Consider the following 24,970-nt stretch of genomic DNA (forward strand, 5'->3'; position numbering starts at 1 on the left):
ACACAAGGCAGGCCTGAAGGCGGCGGTGGAGGTGTGCGCTCTCTTACTCTTGCCTCTTAATCTCTGTTCCTCCTTCTCTTTCATGCCATCACTCTCTTCCCCCGTCTCTCTGTCCCGCCCTCCCGCGCTCTCGTGTGTTCTCTTTCTCTATCTCGCGGCCTGTATCCTTGCGCGTGGTCGCGTCGGACTCCCGCGGCACTCTCGCGGCAGTGGCGCGGCCTCCCTGACGGGCCCCGCTCTACCCCGCGGCACGGCTAAGTTCCGTAAGCACGGCACCGAGAGCTCGGAACCGGCGCGACCGACACCGGTAGGGTCCCTCGCGGCCGCGCAACAGTCCTCGTGCGACGCGCGACCGCGCGAGCGAACGTTCGGGTCTTCAGAGGCAACCAGCGGCACTCCGCCTCCTCCTCCTTCACCTCCTCCTTCTTCTTCTTCTCTTCGGCTGCTTCTTCTTCGTTCCCCTACCCAGCAACCCCGGAGAGTTCGTCTGTCCGTTCGTTCTTTCTTCCTTCCTCCCCTTCCTCCCTCTTTCTCGCTCCTTCGCCTCCTTCGTGCTCTTCTTCTTCTTCTTCTTCTCGTCTCTCGGCAGGCTGGCAGGAGACTCTGATCGGCCTCTTCTCGCAGGAGCGAAAAGAGAAGAAGTGAGGAGGGGGGACCGATCTCCCCGTCGACGTCGTCGGGGAAAACGAACGGACGAAGCGAGTGAGCGCGCGGGCGAGACGTCGAGACCGTCGCGCGGAACCGAGAGAAGGCTCTCTCTTCTCGCCCGGTCCTTTCGGCGGAGGAATTCTAGCTGGCGTGGCTCGGCGCGACGGCCGCCTCCACCTTCCTTCCTTCCCTCCACCCGAAGTCCATTCAGAGCCCTCCCTGGATGGGACGGTCCGCACACACCATCGGTCTACTCGGTGCCGGGTTCCGCGCGATATTTTGTGACTGCCTGTCCGTGCAGTGCTCGTGCTTTAGCCTGTGCTTCTCGGCTCCCTAGACCCGTCGCGGAATAGGGAGGTCGACATGACCCGGTTGGGATTGCGGTGAGTCGCCACTGATTTTATTTTTCTCTCTGGTTTCGTTCCTCAGCTTCAAATCCTCCTCTTGTGGCCGTCGATTCGACCGATTTCCTCGGCTTCCTCTTCGTCTACTTTTTATCTCCTCTTTCTCTTCTTCTTCTTCTACCTCCTCTTCGTCCTCTGAGTCTTCTCCTTGCTGTCCGTTACTCTTCTTGGCCCGTCGCCCAAGAGACAGGTCGACCGCGCTGATCACGCCACGGAGGGGATAGTTTCACCCCCATCTTGCGCGAGCTTCCGCGAAAAGGTGAGAGGACTCCAAGGACGACTATGAGGTGAACTCGCGTGCGCGCAGGAGATTGTCCTTTGGATACGGCTTTGGTGCGGACCCACCGTGTCTCCCACGACTCTTCTCCTTTTCCGCGCGTGATTTTTCCTCTCCGCGTAGCCACGCGAGTTCTTTCACCTTGGGTGGCGAATGTATTTACTCCGTTTCTCGTCTCAATGACGTCGGAACTTCGCGAGCGAATTCCTCCGACGAAGCCGTTCGCTTCGCACTTTGAACCCGCAGCAGTGAACTCGCGCGGGTCCAACGTAAGTGCTGAATTGTGTCGTACGAGTGACACTCGCGGAAGGGGTGCACCAGTGATGTCGCGTACTTAACTTCTCAAATCTCAAATCTGTTTCCGGGAGGATCAGGCTGTGACCCATGCCGACATCACGGAGTGTGGTCTCGTAGCGAAAACCCATGATATCCATTTTCGCGCGACTTTCACCCTCTCCTTCGTGACTCCACATCTTTTTGCTCCTAACACTGATCCGATCTCACGTTGCGCCTCTCCGAAATGACATCGCGATGCAATTCTGCTTTCAGATTCGTCGCATCCGCAGTTTGGCTGGCCGGGATTGTTAGTGGTGCGGTATGTACTCACGAATTCATGATTCACTTCCGTTTCTCGCGAGTGATCGCAACATTATCGCGCGTCGTGACGCGAAATGTCAATTAATAGCCTTTAATAGGCCGTGAGTTACAACTTCGCTCGGGAATCATTCGGCGTTGTTCAATGATGATGTACGCGCGCGCGCACGTGCGATCGCCAGCGTCAATTACGTCGACGTTATAACAACTCGGTTGACACATCTCTTAACCACGAAAGAGAATGTAGCGAGAAAAGTCTGGCGGCCCGGGGGATGGTGTGTTCCCACGTCGTTACGCGCGGCGTGCTGTTGTCGCAGATGTATCTTGCGGTACATCGTGGTCGTGCGACCGGTTCGACTGCTCGGCTTATTTCGTCGGTCCATTCATTGGCGTTTCACATCGCGTGTATGTACCTTGCCATCCACTTGATGCACGCGTCCGCGACGAGCTGGTGCGCGTTCGTTGCGGCGGCACGCAGCACGTGTACCCACGTTTGCACGTTCCATCGCGTTGTTCGCTGTTCACGGTCGTTTGTTTGTCGAGTGAAAAAGCCAGTTCCGAATCGAGGGGATCGCGTTTCAATCGTGGTTAGGCCGTTTGGTATTGTTGGCTGGTGGCGCGTGCAGTTTACACACATCACATACACATGATACCATCAACACCACCTGCAAAGAAAGATTTTGTCTCGCGATTGCCGCACGCGCGCATATTCGCGCCCGAATATAGGAAAATATATTAGAAAACAGATGTTTCGCCACGCGAAACGGGAGTAAGCAGGAGTTGTTTTGGGCGAATAAGTGCACGAATTTTAATTTCACGAATTTTAATTTCGCGAGACTCTTTCGCGCTGGACGATCTCTTATTCAGCGAGCACTGGTTAGTCTGATTGTCGTAAAAATGTTATAATTTTCTGTCGATTCGAGACGCTTTGTTATGTGTACACGCACATTTCGAAGTTTACATTTCGTCCGCATGTGTGAAATGTCACAAGGGGGAGAAACAACCGAGGGGGTGGGGGAGAGGCTTTCGTACAAGTGGCGGGGTCTGTATTTTAAGCGCGTTACACGCTGCTACGGCGGCGATAAGAGTTTTATGGAAAATTACCAGGCGTGTGACAAATATAGCGGTGATCGTAGAGAGGACGTAATAAAAGTGACCAGGGTTTCGCTAACTCGAGCCGTCGGTATTAATTGGTTGTTAGTTAGTCGCGTTGCATCACGTTTCCACTGTGGCTGATAAGTTTCGCGACAGAAAAAGGGAGAAAAAGAGAGAGAGAGAGAAAGAGAGATACGACGTAACGATTCGTTGTTTCATACTCTATAATTATATGCTGAATAACTATGTGCTTGATGAAACTTAAAAGAGAAAGAAGCACTGAAAATCTCGAAGAAATGTTTTGCTCGAGCAATTTTCCATCGTTCATACCCCGAGAATGTTTATTCACATCCGGTCGTAGCCCATTGAAATCAGGATGCGACAAAGTGGGCGACTTTATCGTCTACTGAATGAAACGCGTGTTCGGAGCACGTGCAGTATTCGTTGCTACAATGTGTGGTACGTCGTTTTACAGAACACATCATTTGTATCGCAAAAAATTCTATTTTTTTTTAAAGATCGACATTAGAAACGCTTTATAAACTGCATATGGTGACAGAGCGATCGGCATCGTTTATGTTGGCGAGTTTTACGCGATTTACAAGGTCGTTTAGTATTTTTCGCCAGGATGCCATCGCACAGTAGCATCCGACTGCCAGGTGCTTCCTCTGTCATAGCCATTCGCGCCGCCCTTCCGCGGCCTTTCTTCGACCCAGATCCTCGGGATGCTCGGTCGTAACCAAATAGCACAGTAGGAAACGACTGGGGTCTGCCAGTAACATTATGTCAGCATGGCTTCGCTGTCTCTATTTGATCTTTCTTGCAATATGCTAGTGCTACAAACTAGTGGGATCTCCAGATTTAATGGTCTTTCAAAGTTTCTCCCTTTGAAGACTTTTCTCTTTAAAGATCTCTCGAATATCTGTTATTAACGATAAAAATATTGCTGTCGCACACGTGGGAATCATTGCTTCTATAAACTGTCGCTGAGATCAGTCTATAAAATTTATACCTACATTCACGCTAGTGAATTGTGCTGGTGTTCGACTGCGAAGCTTCGAAATAACGTCGGGGAAAGAGGATAATCGACACGGCTACCGTAGGATAAGTTACCATCGCACTCTGGTCTACTCCCCTGCTATTGTTGTGACTCCCTCCTTCTCAGTCTTTTACCTCCTCGACGAGAACTCGCGACAGTAAGACGGCAAGGTGTTAGATCCGAAATAGGGCAGTCGTCTCCGACTGACCAGTCCGCCTACGGAGCCGTAACTGCGCTCGCTGTAATTTTATTACAGCCGCATACGCGCGCGTACAACGCGCACGCGAGCCCAGCTTAGTCACTACTGGAAATAGTCGGCAATTGAGCTCAGGACTTGATTTCCCCGTCTCTCTCTCTCTCTCTCTCTCTCTCTCTCTCTCTCTCTGTCTCTCTCACAGAGAACTCGCCGGAATCCTGTCGGGGGCGCGCCGGGATAAAATCGCTGGCCGATTCTCGTCCACCTGTTCACGTCGCGTTTTGTATCCCGTGACACTTGCTTTTTCGCGCGATCTCATTCGCAGTGAAATTTTCACTCCGAATGGAGGGTCATTTTGCGGATTATTCTGAGCCCGTTCAACACTTGGTGCAATTTGCACTGTGGAATACGAGAAATTGGCCCGCGTAAATTCTTCCGCGGATACATCCCCGAACAGAAATCGCGCTCGGTGAAATTATTCTGCACTTGTCTATCATGTGCCGCACGCTTCGAATCTGTCTCGTCAGCGATATTGTCGCGTAGGTAGATAGGTGGGCTTACCGTGGAGGAATTGCCGCGTTGGCTTGTGATATCAGAACGGCGATATTTGAAACTGAGATCTGGAGTCCAAAGATTATAGCATATTTACAAAGGAATTTCGCATGTAAGTCACTTCTTCCATAACATCAACGATCTCATGTGGATATTTCAATGGTTATAGAGTTATAACGCAGTTTTCCGCGTTTAAAAAGTCACAGCGTTCCGGCAAATGAGGAGGAAATGATAAGTTTTTATTACTCATCCGGTAATAAAAATTTGATGAAAAAATAAATTTTATATTACAAAATAGAAGTTTAAGAGTAAACAAACAATGCGGTTTTCGTTTATCTGTTCCGGCATACCCCGCGGCACGTGAAATTTATTGAAGATCATACATTCAAATTGAAAGTTCGACTGCGTCCACTGATTACCGTACGGAGTACTGTATCGTAATCGTAGTCAGCATTACAAAATTCATAAACTCGACAACCTGGTACCGACCAGGTCGTTCCTGTTAATTAATTGAATTCCAAATTTCTCCGCGCGCGCGTCCCTTAAACGTCCCCGATAAATTCCCCGTCGCTTCAACGAGCGAGATTAAAATCGGCGGACGCATCGGAATCTCGCCATCCGACGCCCGGCCCCGCCGCCCTGGCGGGCGCATTATGCTCATGAATGCGCGTGGTACCGCCACGGGATCAGAAAAAATCACGAGCAACGAATTAGCGTATGCCCCGTCCCACGTAGAGTTAACGTCTGCGTCGGCCGCGGTCGTTAAGCACGTCCGACTTGGATGTGACGGCGAAAGATGAAAAAGACACACGAGCGGGTGGGCGAGAGCGGACGAACGGGCAGGTAGGTCGGTCAGGACGCGATAGAAAAAGAAGAAGACAGCGAAGCACGAAGAAGAGAGGACGAAGAGGAAGAAGGTCGTCGGGGCAGGGAGGGACGAGGAGAGACACGCAGAATGGGACCGTTCGTCTCGCGGCCGGTCACAATATACACGGCTCTTACGTCGTTGCGTAATCGCGGATTCACGAAGGCGGCCAAGATAGGCGATAAAAGGGACAATTCTTGAACCGTCACGAAAAGATATCTCGTATCTGGAAATAAGAGGGAGAGGAAAAGAGAGAAAGAGAGAGAGAGAATTGGGTTAGCGTTTCGTTAAACGCAAAATTGCTGGCGAACGCGTGGACCGTTCTCGCACGAGCGAATTTCAATCAGCCGGTCGATCTAGTAGAGCCGATCGCTGACTTTGGTCGCTCGACTGCCTGTCCGTCGTCAACCATCGGTGTAATGGCCGCAAATCGACCGATCAGTATCGAAGGGCCTTGGTTTGGCTCGCGGGACGTTAACCTCGGCACGGTCACGGTGCGGTATCACGCGTTGCGAACTTAATGTGCATGATTTTCGACCTGGTCTCTTTTTCTCTCCCTCTCTCTCCCTCTTTTGCTCTCTCTCAGGGCAAGTGGAGCCCTTCGGCTAATGTGGAAACACGTTATTGCATCTTTGAAGTTGCGGGCGTATGCTTATGAGCCCTTTCGATGATAGAGACATTAACGTTACCTTGACGCCCCGGAAATGACGTGATCTTGATTGAATTATATCAATTTCTCTTTAATGTAAATTTGATCGAAATGTACTGTTTTGACTGATACTTATTATTAACATTGAATATTCCGTCGAACTTTAGGATAAAGATACAGAGACAACGCGAGAGCACAAATATAAAGTGAACTCTTAACCACTTTTTCTCAACTTCATCAACTTTCTATTTTCTCTCTGAAGAGCGCTTTTTACACGTTTCTTACGGCTTCAAGTCATACCATTTACGCGTCGTTTAAGACGTTTAAGACGTGTAAATTAAAATGTAATACATTTAAACGTGTTATAAATGATGTGATTTAAAACGTCGAAAGTAGTAAAAAACATGCAAAAAGAGATCCGATAATAACATACTTGGATTTGCAATGTATGCCGTTTCCCATAGACATTTTGCAATTATAAGATGCGTTCGTTATTCATTTGGACGCTTTTTTGCTAACGGCACGTTGTCGTAAGACATAAAAGAGCAGCTTGTGCTCCGAGCGATTTGTATCCGAGATTGAAAGTGCTAAGCGGCCTTCTAATCCACGCATTATCCAGCGCGGCATCAGCGCCCGCGCGCAGGCTGAGTTATCATCTGCATAACTCATGAATCGCGTACAACGTCGGGCAGGATAATTTCACGGTTTGCAGATTCGCAGCGTGTGCGGCGCGTTCTCCCTATATCGAGCGAGCGATCCATTGTTGAACGATGGGTTTATCATTGAGACGAAAGCCCGCAGTCTGGCTACGTTTACCGACCGACACGAGCTACTTCCGCTCGCAGCTTTGATTTCTGTTTCCTCCTTTCACGCGATCCGCGCGAAGCACGAAAGGATGACGTATGGGCGCGCAATAAGTCGAAATTGAATCTATCGGCGGGGGGAACGCGACGATTTCGCGCTTTGGCGCGAGCTGCGCGCGATTTACGAGGCGTATCTCCGTATCATCGGATTTCATGATGAATCAAGCCCATCTGAATTGGAATCAGACGTGGGATTAATGTCCGACGGATAGATAAGTCGGCGGGGTAATTTCGGGGGCAATAATTCCGATCCTCACGATGGAGCTTTGCAACTTGGAGTGGATCGGATCTCCCTTCCTGCGATAAATCGATAGTACTTTTTATCCCCAAACGCGTTACTGTACAGAATTACAGGGCTTAAAAATAACATTCCAATAGAAATTCTTCCAATTGTTTCCGAACCTTTCCGAGGAAAGCGATTATTATACATACCGAGGAAAACAGATGATGTTTCCATCATCAAGTAATGTTCCATACATTTTTTTTCTTTCGATTCGCCGCACTTGCAGAATTATTGAGAGCGCTTTGCAAGATATATCTCGACACGTACCGTTCAAAAGCGTGATATCCTAGTTGGAAATAAATCGCGCGAGTCCGAGGGTATAAAAAATGATCGAGTGACAAACCGTTATTGCAGTCAATCGCAATCAATCGCGGTCTCTATCGTGTCACGTGACGTTTTCGAACACTTCAATTCTCTGTCATAAATTCAAATTCATGCGCGCGGTATATGGTCTCTAATTCGCCCCTTCGCGAATCTTCTTCCTGCCGTCTAATCGGGGCGGGTTAGTCGGCGTTTCGGGTCCCACGGTGTGCGCCGATGAATGAAGTTTTAAAAGGACATTATCGTCCTGCTATCGTTGTGCGCGTTGCATATGCGGCACAGACGCGTACAGCCACTCCGAGAGCGGTACGTCATCTCGGAACGATAACTGCCTATCTCCCCGCGCTTCCTGCCAGCGCGTGCCAGCGCTGGGAATACGAAAAAAGGACAAAAACATGAAAACGAGGGCAAGACAATGACTTTCTGGGAAAAACGATGACGCGCGTTCTCGACGCGAATCTCGACGCAACTGCCTATGTTTGCTGCGAAACCGCTTTTCGCGGAGGAGGACGCATTGAAGCGGTCCGTTTCATTGATCTTACCGATGTTCTTGTTGCTTTTCGCGGAGGAGAATGCACTGAAGCGGTGCGTCTCATTGATCTTACCGATGTTCTTGTTGCTGATCTTGTCTTCGCATTGAATATCGTTGGTCTTGTCGCGACAATTGCGCGCAATATATTGTCCCGTCGTTCCCAGCGAAACGGAAATGATTTGTAATCGCGTTCGTCGCAATATTAAGCGATTGAGGAGATTCCGAGACTGAAAGAAGCTCGTTATTTATTTCCACGGATCCTTGTAAGTTTAATAATCTCGTGTTAATCTCGCGTCTCCCGCCGTGAAACGGAACTCTTATGAACGTTTCCGTCCGACGACGGCAATTAATCTCGGTAAAATCGGCAGTAAGAAACTCGGCGAGGAAGAAGATATGAAGACATTGGAAGTGATCACTAACGCCAGGCTGGTTTTATCTTCTTCACGGAGTCGCGCGGAATCGGTCGGTAAAAGCGTTCCTTTTTGCCCGGCCGGACCGTTCGCCACGGGAACGCCGTAAGAACGCGATGCACTCGGTCGATAAAGCGTAAATCTTGGCCGTGCGAAATGCGAGCTCGTTAAATTTACGGCCAAGCCGCTTGTGTCATGGAACGCATACCTATAAATCTCGGAAGAATACCATTTAATGGGCGAGCGCGGGGGATAACAGGGCGACTTAATGTTATACGAGTAAACCGTCATTCGCATGCGCTCTCGCGTGGGAGCAATCTCACCGTTGAAGCTTCTGCAAATTAAGAAGACGCGTACGTCGCTTGCCGTTATTAATTCTATGAATATAATGCGTCGCAGGTCCGACTGAAATCAAATTTGCACGGGGCGTGCCATATTGATATGCCACGAAAAACTCGACGCCAAGCTGATATTCCATTCAATCGCGTCGCCGTCCGAGATCTCACGCTCCGCTTGTTTTCTTTCTCTTCTTCTTCGGAGTATTGATTTTTCCGGCTCTCGATTGGACGCGAATACGATATTATGGATTACGTCTTGGCGCGTCTGCAATACTACAATGAGATTCGATTACTACATAGAGCGTACCAAAGAATATACTTTTCTTCTTCACCTCTCTCTCTCTCTCTCTCTTTCTCTTTCGGAGTTTTGATTTTCCCGAGTCTCTCAATTAGACGCGGATGCGATGTTATCGATTGCATTTTGGCGCGGATGCAATGTTACAATTAGACTCGCTTGCCGCTATATAGAATATGAGATCTCGTTCACCGAGGGTCGTGTTTCGCGCAATGCAATTCTTTCATCGGCCTGAAAGCGATTTTGGGTGCGAATTGCGGTAGGCTTACCGAATAATGCGCGAATCTTCGTGTTACGTTTCCTGCATAGGAGAATATCCCGGTACCGAGAATATCCCGTGTTATTTACGAGCGAGTACTGAAAGTGATCGATAAACGAAAAACGGGGATTATTTGCAATGGGGATCGTAGTTGTATATCGTGTATGATATTTTATAGTACGGTGCTTCGGAAGATATAGTTTTGAAATTCCTGAACACACGTGGTTTTCTATCACACCCGTTAATCGCAGTATTATTGCTCGAACACACTTTGCTCTACGAGCTTGACAAACGACAATTTGTTGCCCCTCTTTTCATCCTCTATGTCTCGCGCACACCTGTATCCTCTCAGTTCGCGGCTGATATCGTGTTTTATTGATCGTACCGGCGCCGCGCGCACTTTTCCAATTCCATTTACGGGGCTTTTCATTTGTCTGAATATTTGTTTTAGCAATTTAATCACACATCATGGCCGAGTCCACCGCCGGTCGTGCCGCTAGGAGGGCGAGGTGATATTCCAGGAAAGCATGAAAATGATAGCGATGACGATTACAACAATCCGTTGGGATGGAAATATACAGATAGAGGGTTCATCGCAGGTAACGAAGGTTCTTCTTTATGCTTTTTTTCCGGTCATTGTGCGAGAAGAGTATCCGCTATACATCTTCTCTTTAATCTATTCAGTAATCTATTCATCTATTCATTAATCTATTCATACGTTAGCAATATAAAAAAATTATGTTGTCGAATTTGCGACAGGAATAGTATGGGATATCGTTGCATCTTATACTTTCATGAAATAAACACAGTTTTATATAAAAAAGAAATTTTGCATATAAGGCGTTCAAAAGTCGAATTTACATGAAATATGTTTTCGTATAAAAAAGCACGGTACAAAAAAGTTTTTACGCAAGATTTTGTGCTTATTCTCTTAAAATGAATCAGTCAACATCACTGAAAACAGTGAATGTACACTGATTTACACTGAAAGTGCTCAGTGCTATACTTATAACTGATATCAGTGACTATTCACTAATTCACTTTAAGAGAGTAGTGCATAAAATTACAGTCGATCAAGAAATCTGAATGCGTTCCAAACGCCGTTCCGTGCAGACTGTTTGCCTACGAGCTGAATATCAATTTTCGTTGCGTGCAGCGGGCCGCGTTCTGCCGTTCTCTGAAATTTGGCAATTCGTAATAGGGATAAGTGCCGGAAACAGTATCATTAGAATCCCGCCGATTACGTTCACCAATTGGCATGTCCAGGATACGAGGACGCAGAAAGGCGGAACGGCAGTTCCACTGATTATCACAGTCCTGACGAGAGGACTCGGCAGTGGAACTACTACAGAAACCGGAGTGATCCTTATGGTCAAGGTTACTCGGGCCGGTATCCTTACGACCGAACGGGTTCGCGGGACGACAGATACCCTGACAGTGGCGGCACGTCAGGATCTGGAATTGACGAAAACCGACCGGGTGGTTATCCCGATAGTCGTGGCGACGGATACGACACATACAGTGGTAATTGATCCTGACTTTGTTAATTATCATAGACTGCAGCGCATTTATCTTTACTTCCGGGGCTGCTCTAAATCTTACACACTGATTTATTATTCCTTTACTGTACTACATGCATCCGTATATCCTTAATCATATGCAACCATCTTCTTTCAGGTGCCGGCGATAACGAGCGAGAAGGAGGAGCAGGAGGAGAAGAAGGAGGAGGAGGAAGAGGCTACCATTATGGTCGCGGACAACAAGGCGATCCTTACGGCAGCAGAGATCCTCACCCAACTGAAGATCCTTACGCAAACTATAACTTTACCGAAGATGATCGCGGCAGAAATGTTGGAGATCCTCATGGCCGAGGATCAACAAACTTTCCGCGTCCGACGTGGACAGGTAGAACCGACGAATCTTACGGTCGTGGAAGCGGGGACACTTATGGCCGCGGAGGCGGTGAATCTTACGGCGGCGTTCGCGGGGGCGGTGATCCTTACGGCGGCGCTCGCGATGGCGGTGATCCTCGTGGCGGTGATCCTCGTGGCGGTGATCCTCATGGCGGCGCTCGCGGTGGCAGTGATCCTTACGGCGGCGCTCGCGGTGGCGGTGATCCTTACGGCGGCGCTCGCGATAGCGATGATCCTCGTGGCGGTGATCCTTACGGCGGCGCTCGCGGTGGCGGTGATCCTCACGGCGGCGCTCGCGGTAGCGGTGATCCTCGTGGCGGTGATCCTCACGGCGTCGCTCGCGGTGGCGGTGATCCTCGTGGCGGTGATCCTCATGGCGGCGCTCGCGGTGGCGGTGATCCTTACGGCGGCGCTCGCGGTGGCGGTGATCCTCACGGCGGCGCTCGCGGTAGCGGTGATCCTCGTGGCGGTGATCCTCACGGCGTCGCTCGCGGTGGCGGTGATCCTCGTGGCGGTGATCCTCATGGCGGCGCTCGCGGTGGCGGTGATCCTTACGGCGGCGCTCGCGGTGGCGGTGATCCTCACGGCGGCGCTCGCGGTAGCGGTGATCCTCGTGGCGGTGATCCTCACGGCGTCGCTCGCGGTGGCGGTGATCCTCGTGGCGGTGATCCTCATGGCGGCGCTCGCGGTGGCGGTGATCCTTACGGCGGCGCTCGCGGTGGCGGTGATCCTCGTGGCGGTGATCCTCACGGCGGCGCTCGCGGTGGCGGTGATCCTTACGGCGGCGCTCGCGGTGGCGGTGATCCACGTGGCGGTGATCCTCACGGCGGCGCTCGCGGTGGCGGATATGGTGGCAGTTATGGTGGCAATGGTGCCGCCGGAGATAATGAAAATTACCCGAGTAATTACCAGGCGGTACCGATGCCGGGAGCACCCCGAAACTGCACAGGATCGGGATCTGGACAGTGCTGTATACCCAAGTGTTTCGCCGAGAAAGGATCGCGGGTTGGTTTTCGAGGGTCGATAATAAAACGATCGTTAAAATATTTGAAGAAAATTGCGGCTTTTAATCACGATATTCTTATTCAGGGACCACCGGGAGTATTAGGACCGCAAGGTCCCAAGGGTCAACGAGGATTTCCAGGAACAGAAGGTCTTCTAGGACCCAAAGGACAGAAAGGAGATCCCGGTCCACAGGGGCCGCACGGTATCAAAGGTGACAGAGTACGTATTCTCTGCCTCTACGCGGTCGTATTTTACGCGTTGTAATTCTTCTCGAGAAATAATTTTGCATTCTTCAAGGGAAAAATGGGTATGCCCGGTTTTCCCGGTATAAACGGCGTACCTGGAGTACAAGGACCTCCGGGACCAACCGGTTTGCCCGGTGCCGATGGTTGCAACGGAACAGATGTAAGTATTCATATCATATATATCGTGGAATACTTAATATTTTAAACTTGTATTTTTTTATTATTTGATTTACGAGTGATATTCAAATCATAATAAAAAAATCTTAAAATATGTGGTATTTGAAGGACCTCATGTAATAAGATTATCTACAATAAGGTCCCAAAACGTATGTCAAGCTGACAATACGTGTTTTAGGGTGCTGCCGGACGTAAAGGTATTCCTGGAGAACCAGGACCTCGTGGCTTTCGAGGCGTGCCTGGTCCTAAAGGAGAAAAAGGTCAACCTGCGTACGCTGGTTCTTTCCCGGTAGGACAAAAGGGTGAACCTGGTATGGACGGTGTGAGAGGTCCTCCTGGACCGCCGGGTTTACAAGGAGAACGGGGTTTGTCTGGTCCGAAGGGTGAACGAGGTCCTTACGTGAGTATCGTTCAAATTCACCGAGTTTACATTTTTTTACGTTCTTACAGCTTACATATGATGTTATGTGTAAATTCAGGGAGCTTCTGGCGTACCAGGTCCGAAAGGAGCGAAGGGAAACATGGGTCTCGGATTTGAAGGGTTGAAGGGAGACAAGGGTCAAAAGGGAGACCCAGGACCTCCAGGCACAACCGCGCCTATCATGCCGTTCGAGGGTGTCAGAGAAGTAACAGGACCGCAAGGAGAAGCAGGACATAAAGGAGATAAAGTATGATAAAGAGAAATATAATTGATCTTCTCGTGCTACGGCATCGTTTAACTCGAGTAACGTTTAGGGTGAAATGGGACCGGAAGGACAGAAAGGCGAACCAGGTTTCATAGGCGATCATGGTATACCCGGAGGATCCGGCCAGAAGGGAGAAAAGGGTCTCCCGGGAGCACCAGGTATTCGTGTAAGTATATTTATATTAATGGCTTTTATGGTATTCAAATGGAGCTATTAGATGTCATTAATTGATCTTACTGAAATGGATAAGATAGCCTGTAAATTAATAAAAGTAATCTACTATCATTGTTGGATTTTAGGGCAGAGATGGTTTCTCTGGACCACCAGGACCTCCTGGACGAAAGGGTGATCGAGGTATCGATGGATTGGAGGGACTTGGAGGGCGTCCTGGTAAAAAGGGAGAACCTGGTCGAGACGGGTCGATGGGAGTCCCAGGATTACGAGGGCCTCCTGGACCACCAGGAGTAAGTTTTAATCTCAAAATTTTAATAAAACTATTTTCAGAAAATTTGTACATAAATACAATTATATTATATTTATATAATTACATTAATATTTAGCTCTTTCGTGATTTAAATATCGGAAATACTATTTAATTTTTTGAACATTATACTGTAGGGTGGTAAAGGAAGACCAGGACCGCCAGGACCAAAAGGACCGCGCGGTTTCCCAGGAGCTACCGGGCCACGAGGAGCGGATGGTTATTCAGGAGATCCAGGACCAAGAGGTCCTATAGGAATACAAGGAGGTCCCGGAATACCCGGAATTCCAGGTCCGGAAGGTTTACCAGGCGAGAAAGGTGGAAAAGGTGAGCCTGGCTTAACGGGATTCCCAGGAGGCGCAGGACCACGCGGATTTGACGGACCACCTGGACCAGCGGGACCACGAGGACCGCCGGGAGAGAAAGGATTATCGAGAATAGTAAGTACATGATTAAATTTTGCTATTCCAAATTTATACATTATCAAAGTGCTATTTGAAAAATTAAAAAAAATTATTATATCGTGTGATAGGGACCAAAAGGGTTGGACGGAGTGCCTGGTTTTGACGGAGAGAAAGGTCAAAAAGGAGAACGCGGTTACCCGGGTGTCCGAGGTCGACCGGGAGACTCTCTGGATGGTATCCCAGGAGCACCGGGCGCACCGGGTGAGACTGGAGAAGCAGGATCGCCAGGAAGAGATGGCATACCAGGATTGCCAGGAGGGTCCGGTGAAAAAGGAGATATCGGCGGCCGCTGTCAGGATTGTTTGCCGGGATTGCGAGGTACTAAAGGAGACCGCGGTACGGATGGTATCCCAGGACTTACAGGACCTCGAGGACCGCCCGGAGAACGCGGTTTCCCCGGAGAACCGGGGATGGATGGATTACCAGGCGCGATCGGACCTCCGGGACTTCCAGTACGTTAATAACACTGCTTTTATTAATTTGTTCTTTAAATTTTGATGACGTTATTTGGATATTTATACAATAATAGTATAATTCCGATAAATAATTTTTTTGGATTCAAAATATCAAATTTCTCTTTAACATGTAAAAAACTAAATAATAGATAAGTAATTACACACACACACACACACACACACACATATATATATATATATATATATATATATATATATATATATATATATATATGTCACATTACTTTTGTATCCACATATGCGACTGCAATAATGAATTATTAAATAAAAACAAGTATATCAATTTTTCAATAAGGGAAAAGATGGTATACCCGGTGCTCCAGGACATCAAGGAGAACCCGGAGCCCCAGCGTTAGTTACACAGAACATGCTCAAATTGGAGAAAGGTGATAAAGGTGTGCGTGGCGAGTCTGGTCGACAAGGTCCGCCAGGACCAGAAGGAGCTCCGGGAGAAAAGGGTAGACCCGGATTCGAAGGTTTCCCAGGGCTTAAAGGAACTCCAGTAAGATTAACTTCGAAAGTTGTCAATATCTGTTTTGGAAGATTCTTTCTTTTGCATGTCGATTTGTAAACTCATCACTTCCAGGGAGACCGCGGCTTTCCTGGACAAGATGGCACTCCTGGGAAACCGGGTATTCCTGGATATAAAGGAGAGAAAGGTTTAAGTGTGAAAGGTGAACCCGGAGAGTCAGGTCGATCAGGTTCTCCAGGACAAAAAGGAGAGCCTGGTCTATACGGATCAAAGGGTGAACCTGGTAAGATTTAATTAATATTTCTTAATTTTTGAGTTGTTTTAAATCTTTGAATATTTATTTATCAATTTACTTGTATTTAGGTCAATGTCCACCAGTTCACTTGATGAAGGGTTTCAAAGGTGATCGAGGTTTAACCGGCGACAAAGGAGAACCCGGGCCTCCTGGTGGGGATGGAAGACCCGGTGATAAAGGATTGCAAGGTTTCGAGGTACGTATATTTATATAACCGAGCAAAGACTTATAAAAAAATTATTATATATCTTATAAAAACTATTATATTTTTAATTTTGTAAGTGAACGAATTCTTTCAATTGCACTCTTAACGAATGATTTCTATAATAATCTAAACTTTCATTTCGACAGATATTATTCTACAAGATATCTTGGAACAATATCTGATATAACTGTATCATACACACTCCTTTATGGAATAACATAATGTTATTAAAAGTATAATGTAATCATCTAAAAATTGCAAATAGGGCCCATCTGGTCCACCTGGTTCAATTGGTGCCCCTGGTCCCGTCGGTCCAAGAGGATTACCAGGTCCGCGCGGTGACAAAGGCGATGTGGGTCCTATGGGTTTCCCGGGAGAACCTGGTCGAGAAGGACCTAGAGGATTCCCAGGTGCACCAGCTCCGAAAGGTGATAAAGGAGAACCTGGTATATCAGTCAAGGGTAGTCCTGGTCTAACTGGTCCTCCGGGTGAAAAGGGAGAAAAGGGTCTTCCTGGACCACCAGGCAAAGAAGGTCAAATTGGTTACCAGGGATTAGCGGGCTTTACTGGCGAAAAAGGAGACATCGGTGCACCGGGAATAAACGGTTTGCCTGGAGCGCCTGGTGAGAAAGGAGACACCGGTCTGGTTGGTCCTCCTGGTCCTCCGGGCGTTGCTGGTATTCCAGGAGCCGACGGAAACAAAGGTACGATATGATCATCGTGACTTTTGCTGATTGCTGATACCATTTCATGTATAAAATGAAAATTTTCTAAACTAATTTTTTTGTAATCGAAATTCTACAAAGTGTATTAATGATTATTTGATCCACAGGTGAACCAGGATTACCGGGAGAACCCGGTAGAGCCGGTCTCCCAGGATTCCCAGGCGCAAAGGGTGATCGCGGTGAACCAGGTATCGATGGACCAAAAGGATATCCCGGTAGACGAGGTTTGCCTGGATCTCCAGGCATACCCGGTATGGAGGGTACACTGGGTATTAAAGGAGAACGTGGTGAGAAAGGTTCACCAGGATTCCCTGGATTACCAGGTATGGAAGGAAAGCCTGGTCGTCCTGGAATATCTGGGATGAAAGGAGATCAAGGACCACATGGAGCACCTGGTTTATCAGGATCTATCGGTCACGACGGATTGAAGGGTGATACTGGTCTACCGGGTCTACCGGTAAATATCTTCATTGCACAATTTAGAAAAAGAGTCGCTTGTGATTATGCCTATGTGGTATTAGGAATATATCTGTAAATGTAAATGTATCATATTATATCCAATATTTTTCATTATGTAATCAGGGAAGGAAAGGAGAACCAGGTCAAGTTTCGGAGAAAGGACAGAAGGGTGAGCCTGGAATGCCTGGAATACGAGGTCCTCAAGGTCCTCCGGGTCGAGATGGAGTCGATGGTGCGAAGGGCGAACCTGGTGAACCAGGTATCGGCCGTGACGGAAGGCCTGGATTGAAGGGTGAGCGAGGTATCCCAGGTCTAGATGGAACGCCAGGATTCCAGGGTCAAAAGGGTGACACTGGTGTACAAGGATTCGCCGGAATAAAAGGAGATTTGGTATAGACTTATTTTTATAACGATATTTCGAGACATTAACGAAATGGTATAATACTGTTTTTCTTTGTCATTATTATTGACAGGGTTCACCAGGTGCATCTGGAGAAGTAGGACCGCCAGGCATAGATGGAATTCCTGGCGAAGATGGTGATGTCGGGCCACCGGGATCGCCAGGTTTTCCTGGAATCGATGGTGATATGGGATCCCCTGGTCGACCTGGACTCGATGGTGTCAAAGGAGATCGCGGAATGCCAGGTATAAGGAATATATCAGTTTTTACAAATGCCATTCATTGCATTGGGTTGTAATAGAAATAAGAAAATGCGTGCCTTATGAAATTAAAATTTAAGTTGAAATTAGATTATTGTAAAACCAAATAAAATTGAATTTCAGGAATCGCCGGACTGCCTGGTATTCTGGGAGCACCTGGAGAGAAAGGAGATCGCGGTCCTTCAGGACCAACAATACAGATCAAGGGTGAAAAGGGTGAACCAGGTATTCCTGGATCACCTGGCATCACTGGAGAGAAAGGAGATCGAGGCTTGGAAGGTATCAGTGGATATGATGGCGAAAAGGGTGACAGAGGTCCACCTGGACCTGAAGGAGTTCCTGGACCTTATGGTACCCCTGGTCCTAAAGGTATGATCTTATTTAAGCAAAATGAAATTTTATTTAATTAAAATGAAAAGAATGTTTTCTCTCATGTTAAACTAAACTTCAAATTCTAGAAAACTTCATATATCGTAATTTCTTATTTATGCTATATTACAGAAATATTCTTCCGCAAACTTATTGAATTTTGTTTTTCATGTAGGTGATCAAGGAGCTCCTGGTATTCCTGGTGTTTCTGGAGTTACGATAAAGGGCGAGAAAGGTCTACCTGGCTTATTGGGCAAACATGGTAGAGACGGTATACCAGGACGACCCGGAGAAAAGGGTGAACGGGGATTGCCTGGTTTGCCAGGACCGAAAGGAAACGTTGGACCTTACGGACCGGTTGGACCACAAGGTGAAAAAGGCGAGCCAGGACCACAGGGTCTGACTGGAGTACCAGGACGCGATGGAGCTCGAGGTTTGGACGGTGCGCCAGGATTCTCTGGTGAGAGAGGTCCCAAAGGTGATCAAGGATCGCCTGGATTGTTCGGCGCTCCAGGACAAAAAGGAGAACCCGGTCCTACAGGTGAAATTTAAATACTTTGAGCCACTCAGATGCCCAAAAATATTACTATCGCAAAATGAAACGTATTTATCTTGACCTATATTAAAATACTAATAAAATCATTTATATTAGATATAAAAAAAGAAAAAAAGTATTTGGACTATATATCTAAACTATATGGATCGTCAATTTTCAGGACCAACTGGATTGGACGGAATCCCAGGTGAAAAGGGTGAGAGAGGTTGGGATGGTTTGAATGGTCCGCCCGGAGAAATTGGTCAGAAGGGCGATAGAGGATATACTGGCCAAATCGGTACGCCGGGTATTATCGGTTATGTGGGTCAAAAAGGTGAAAAGGGCGAAGATTGTATCGAGCCACCAATGGGACCGAAAGGAGATCGCGGATATCCGGGTATGATTACAAAAAGGATATTTGTAAAAACTTAATAATCTTAATACAAATTACATAAGATAATTATATAAGATAATTATATAAGATATAAAGATGAAGTATGCGTGAGACACCGATGATAATTTGATTCACAAGTACTCACGACATAAGTTTTCTCGAAAATTCAAAGCGCACGATGATACTTTTACATCGCGTTTCGACTTCAAGTCCATGTTTATGTGTCCATGAAATATTATTCGCGGACTATTCGCGCATCTATGCGCTAGAAATTAGAAATTTGAATGTAAATTTTTTTCGCAGGATCAAACGGACCACCCGGTCTACCGGGAGAGAAAGGACTTCCAGGTCCACCAGGTTTCCCCGGCTTGGATGGAATCAAAGGCGCTCCAGGTCTCAATGGCCAAGTCGGACCATCTGGCTTGCCAGGTTTGCCCGGACCGGTCGGCTCGCCCGGTTTGCCAGGTCTTCAAGGTCCCGTCGGTGCGCCCGGATTTATCGGCGAGCCCGGCGCACCTTGCGAAGAGACACCTGATTATCTTACCGGTATCCTTCTGGTGAAACACAGTCAAAGCCAAGCCGTACCGGCCTGCGAACCAGGACATATCAAGCTTTGGGAAGGATACAGTCTGCTGTATACTGATGGCGACGAGAGAGCGCACTCCCAAGACTTAGGTGAGTTTAACGTTAAAGCAAAAAAAAAAAATTGTGCACTTTTTAATTATAAAATTTCATAACACGATTTTAAAACAGATTATAGCTGAAGATAGCTAGATGATAACTAAACTGACTTAAAAATATTTAGGCCGATTTTTCTAAGATGAAGTGATATATTACAAATCATATGTCCGGTTTTCTTATTTCTTTTTTGCTTCCGCGTGAATTAATGAAAGAACACTGAGAAGATATTATGAGGAAGATATTAAGAGGAGATTTCTTCTTTTGATATTACAGTATTGTTATAAATTTTCTCGGGATTGATTTTATGAGCGCGTATTGCGACCTTCTGACCCGTACCTGTTATGGATGTAATTTAGTAGAGAGATTTAGTAGATTTGTCTCGATTATCAGGATTAAATTGTCACGTGTGACGTTGTCGCGCATTAACACGCGATTAAATTCATTATTCAACGAGTTTATATGCAGTGCGCCACATATTTCTGCGCGCTTATAGGCTGTTTAGCACCTATGCAGCTAATGCATATTTGTGGTGCGATAAATGTATTCGTATTTTTCCTTCGTTCAACTGCAATCGATGCAAGATTTATTAATATGAGTTGAACTTAAACCGTCGGGGAGAAGTTGTAATGACAGCAAGTCAGCGTCACACGCGTGATTCCGTTTTTTTTCTTTCAATATGTGTGCGCAATAATCGAACTTGTCGTATAAATTATCATGAAACAGGTTACGCCGGCTCGTGTATACGAAAGTTCGCGACGATACCCTTCCTGTTCTGCGACGTCAACAACGTCTGCCATTACGCTAGTCGCAATGATCGCTCTTACTGGTTATCGACCAATAGTCCAATTCCCATGATGCCCGTCGAGGAATCGGGTATAGAGGAATATATCTCCAGGTACGACTAGAGAATATTCGCTTTACATGTTGTATGCTGTCGAGATACTTGTCACGAGTGCAAAAGAAATAGTGCTGCATTCCTCGGAGAGGACAATTATGAAGCTGTGTCGTGAAGCGGATGTTCTATCAGCTATATGAAAAAATTGAAAGTCGGGTTTTTCTCGGTGAAAAATTCGCGGCATGATGCGCCGGTCTTTAATATTCGAGATTAAATATCGCGGCAATTAAGCCTTTTAATTTCAGTCACGAAAAAAAGATCAGTGAAAATTAGTCGAAAAGAACAAGCCGAACTTCATAATGTACTTTTGAAATCAAATTTATTATATTTAAAAAAAAAAATTTCTTTCCATTCTCGACGTTTTTCAAAACTCAATGGGAATACATCGTCGAGTAGATCGACAAACTGATGATTTTAAAACGATTTAACGAATTGAAAGAAATTCTAAAAATAGTGCCTAATTAATAAACATAGTACCGGTTACGAGAAAACAATGCAGAGTTGACATCAGTATTTTCAAGCCGAAATCCGACTCACATACTTATGTGTGTGGACTTATTCTTGACTTACTAATTCTGTTTTTCTTCAACGTATGAAACTTGTGAGTACGTTGGTACTCAGCGAATTATTTGTGCGGGTTTTTACTCATCAGATAACAATGATTTCTCTGGTATAGATGCGTGGTGTGCGAAGTTCCAGCTAACGTGATAGCGGTACACAGCCAAACGATAAGCATTCCAGAATGTCCGGCGGGATGGTCCGGCCTTTGGATCGGTTATAGTTTCCTCATGGTGAGTAATTTTATTCGTACACATAGACCATTTATATGCGTAACATATGCGAGCCAACTCACCCCCTACGCGTCTACTGCGTAGATCGATTCGTGATATAAAAAAATAACGTGACGAGGTTTTCTATAGAACTGAGTATTTGTACACTGAGAAAAAAAAAGCGGTTGACAAAATCGGCGGTCACCGGCCATCAAAGAAACATTGGATCAATTCAACAAAGTACAATGTTAATGCAACAATAAGTTGCGTTGAAATTACTATATCAAATTGTACTTTGTTGAATTGATCCAATGTTTCTTTGATGGCTGCCGATTTTGATAACCGTCGATTTTGTCAATTCAACCGCTTTTTTCTCAGTGTAAGATAGGTATTTTAAGGAATTACTCTATGATCATATATTAATATTTGCATTAAAAATTTTTATACATACAGAGTGTCCCGAATCTCCATGATGACTCTTGGTGAGAACGTAGAACGGATTAAGGTGAACAAGAAAATCCTGTGTCGTTTTGCGATATTCGCAATAATAGTCAAGATATTAATTAAAAAATATTAGTGAATGATTATGCGCAATATGGTAGATGAGCTGCAGTGGCGCCGTTGTATACTTATACATTAAATCAAACTGAACAAAAAAGTCCTTTACTATTTTATAAATTACCATATAGATTTTTGGATATTAATTAAAGAAAATTTATGCATTATGGTATACAATCATATATGTAACAATTTTCTTTAATATTTAAAAATCTATGACGGACCATTTGCAAAATAGTAGAGGACTTTTTTGTTCAGTTTGACTTAATATATGAGTATACAACGGCAGACGACCCCACTGCAGCTTATCTACTATATCGCGCGTGATCATTCATCAATCTTTCTTAATTAATATTTCGATTATTATTGCGAATATCCCAAACCTTTCACAGGACTTTCTTGCTCACCTCAATCCGTTCTACGTTCTTACCAAGGGTCATCATGGAGGTTCGGGACACCCTGTATATTGTATACAATAGCCGAGCGTGGAAAAAAGCCTGTTTTTCGGCGATTACACGATCGTCTTTTTACTGACACTCACATTCATGATTCACTTGGAATTTGCTACATAGAGAGATCGCATCAATCATGTTCGAAATAAAACAAAATTTCATCGTCGCGACCTGTCGCTGAGCAAAGATCGCTTCTGCCGAGAAAGAGAGATCCATTTTACCCGAGACGTCTTGCCTTCATTGGAATTTTATAGCACTCTGACGAAGACATTTGAGTAGCACGGTGGCGGTCCGCTATTTCCAATACTTCAATTAAACGAGAAAAATATGACTCCCGCTCGGTTGTCAGAAATCGTAAATCGCGTGCTCGGCACACTCGAGCACTCTCTTTCGCTCCTGCTCATCGATTGAATTTTTCCGCGTTTCAGCACACCGGCGCAGGTTCCCAGGGCGGCGGCCAGTCCCTGTCGAGTCCTGGCTCCTGTCTGGAGGACTTCCGTGCCACACCGTTTATCGAGTGCAACGGCGCCAAAGGACACTGCCATTATTATTCTAATCAGTTCAGCTTCTGGATGGTAACTATAGAAGACAGTCAGCAGTTCAGGAGTCCCGAGAAGCAGACCCTAAAGGCGGGCAATCTTAGGTCCCGAATAAGTCGCTGCCAAGTTTGTATAAAGAATACGTAAAACTACGCGTTACACACACTGTTACACGTACGCGCATACACATATATACATACACACACACACACACACACAGTGTATGTACACGTACATACGCATACACGAACACACTTCTTTCTTCTCCCGATTTTTTTTACACGAGAACAGAAACGAAACTACAAATATAACGGGCAGGGTATCGGAGCCGACGGTGATTCCGTCGAGTTCTCGAATTCCGAGTCTCTCTCGACACGCGAAAATGATCTCCATGTTTACACGAGACGACGGGAAAGACGACGATTCGCTCGAGAGGTACATTTTGCCGCGGCACGGAAAATAGAGCCCGTCGAAATTACGACCGGTTTCGTTCCCTGATAACAAGGAAGAAGAGAGCGGTAACGTCTCGCGATGGAACGACGGAACGGAAGTTCAGAGGACTCGCTCGATCCGCGTCGACGACGTCGAAATAAAGAGAGCGACACGTCCCTCCCTCGTGATCCTCTCTCTTTCTTCTCCTATACCTGATGTGTTCCGTAACCACGTCTTATCTTCGTTATTCCTGCCCGACTCCTCGTCCCTTACACCGTCTCTATGTCTCCGTCCTCGGTAACTTCTTTTTCCCGAGAGCCAGCCTCCTCGCTCGTTAACCGCCCTTTCATCTTCCCCGCGAACGCTGCCTCTTTCGCCATATGTGTTTTCTTCTTATTTTTGTTCTCTTTTTTTTATACGTATAACTATCCAAGCAAGTGCCTCTAGCGCGTACTACCCTCTCTTTCTCTTTTCCTTTCTCTCTCTTTCTAGCATGTAAAATAATATATATTTATATCTTTCGTATGAATCTCTTGTATTTGAAGTCTAAGTTTATCGTACTCTACCACGGACACTGCCCATATCCAATATGGCACATTTTACATATTGTATATTAATATAAATGATCTTTAGCCTGGTAATCGTGTGACGCCAAATATTTAAATAAATAGGTATTTTGCTACGTAGCTAATAAAATTCTATTTTCAAACTTCACTGGCTCTCATTCGTACTCGTCCGCATCCGACCCTGAAATAGTGAGTAAGCGAGCGTAACCCGAAATGATGTTAGAATGATTTCTGGGCCGTTTGATTTATCTCGTCTTTGTTGAGTGTCTCTTCTTCTTGCGAGCAGACGCATAAAGGAAGAAGAACATAGCCGACTTAATTATGCGAAATTGCTCCTTTTATACACGTTGTAATTCTTGTGTCTGTATTATTGCGCAATGCTGGGAGACTTTCGCGTCTCGGTTAATTTTTTTTTACTGGGCGAAAAAGAGTGTAAAATACTTTTAACTAGACGAAATGCTAGAGAACACTATAACGCAAATGTGAATACAATAGTCTGAATGAAAAATAAAAAAAAAATATTGTGATACATGGACAGAGGTTTGGTGTGTTAATTTGTATCTGCGCTGCAGCGATTGGCTTTCATCCGCGAGATAATCGAAATATCTTTTGTTATTTTGTCAAGTGTTCAATATTTCACGAATGCGCTCCATTCGATTTACATTTATAAAAAAATATCATGTCTAGTGATACTGTTATTTTTTAATGCACGAGTTGTCGATGGAAGCTTAATTATTAAAAGGATACAGTACAGTTAGTTGATGTTGCAATTGCAGAATGTACTATATGCTTCATTCGTAATTTCCTGCAAAGGTTCGCGTTGCAGAGAAAGACGTGTCGAGATCCCCGGTTTAATCTCTCTCGTCCTTTTTCCTTTTTTTTTTTTTTTACATGAC

General features: G+C 46.1%; 1 protein-coding gene across 1 annotated transcript; it reads left to right on the forward strand.

Annotated features, from left to right (window-relative positions):
- The first annotated feature begins 103 nt into the window (after window positions 1–103).
- On the forward strand, window positions 104–24,603 carry LOC116845422 (collagen alpha-2(IV) chain). Its single transcript, XM_032818082.1, has 27 exons — window positions 104–1,031; window positions 1,879–1,924; window positions 10,072–10,219; window positions 10,887–11,144; window positions 11,298–12,538; window positions 12,623–12,757; window positions 12,836–12,943; window positions 13,139–13,360; window positions 13,440–13,628; window positions 13,696–13,812; window positions 13,946–14,110; window positions 14,265–14,567; window positions 14,660–15,043; window positions 15,363–15,569; window positions 15,654–15,822; window positions 15,903–16,030; window positions 16,305–16,743; window positions 16,872–17,221; window positions 17,347–17,613; window positions 17,697–17,868; window positions 18,007–18,252; window positions 18,428–18,793; window positions 18,969–19,184; window positions 19,485–19,856; window positions 20,586–20,757; window positions 21,434–21,548; window positions 22,966–24,603. Exons 1-27 carry the CDS (start codon window positions 1,012–1,014, stop codon window positions 23,221–23,223), a joined length of 6,813 nt encoding a protein of 2,270 aa, XP_032673973.1. The 5' UTR covers window positions 104–1,011; the 3' UTR covers window positions 23,224–24,603.
- The last annotated feature ends 367 nt before the right edge of the window (window positions 24,604–24,970 follow it).

The sequence above is a fragment of the Odontomachus brunneus genome, unplaced genomic scaffold, assembly GCF_010583005.1.
Source record: "Odontomachus brunneus isolate Ranch 3 - 2012 unplaced genomic scaffold, Obru_v1 Obru_scaffold_052, whole genome shotgun sequence".
NCBI lineage: Eukaryota > Metazoa > Arthropoda > Insecta > Hymenoptera > Formicidae > Odontomachus > Odontomachus brunneus.

What these genes read in the sequence shown, in the direction of transcription:
- LOC116845422 (XM_032818082.1), top strand. Translation starts at nt 1,012, where the DNA reads ATGACCCGGTTGGGATTGCG. An exon ending in ATGACCCGGTTGGGATTGCG is followed by an intron (nt 1,032 to 1,878) that starts GTGAGTCGCCAC and finishes TTCTGCTTTCAG; the next exon opens with ATTCGTCGCATCCGCAGTTT. An exon ending in ACGGTATCAAAGGTGACAGA is followed by an intron (nt 12,758 to 12,835) that starts GTACGTATTCTC and finishes GCATTCTTCAAG; the next exon opens with GGAAAAATGGGTATGCCCGG.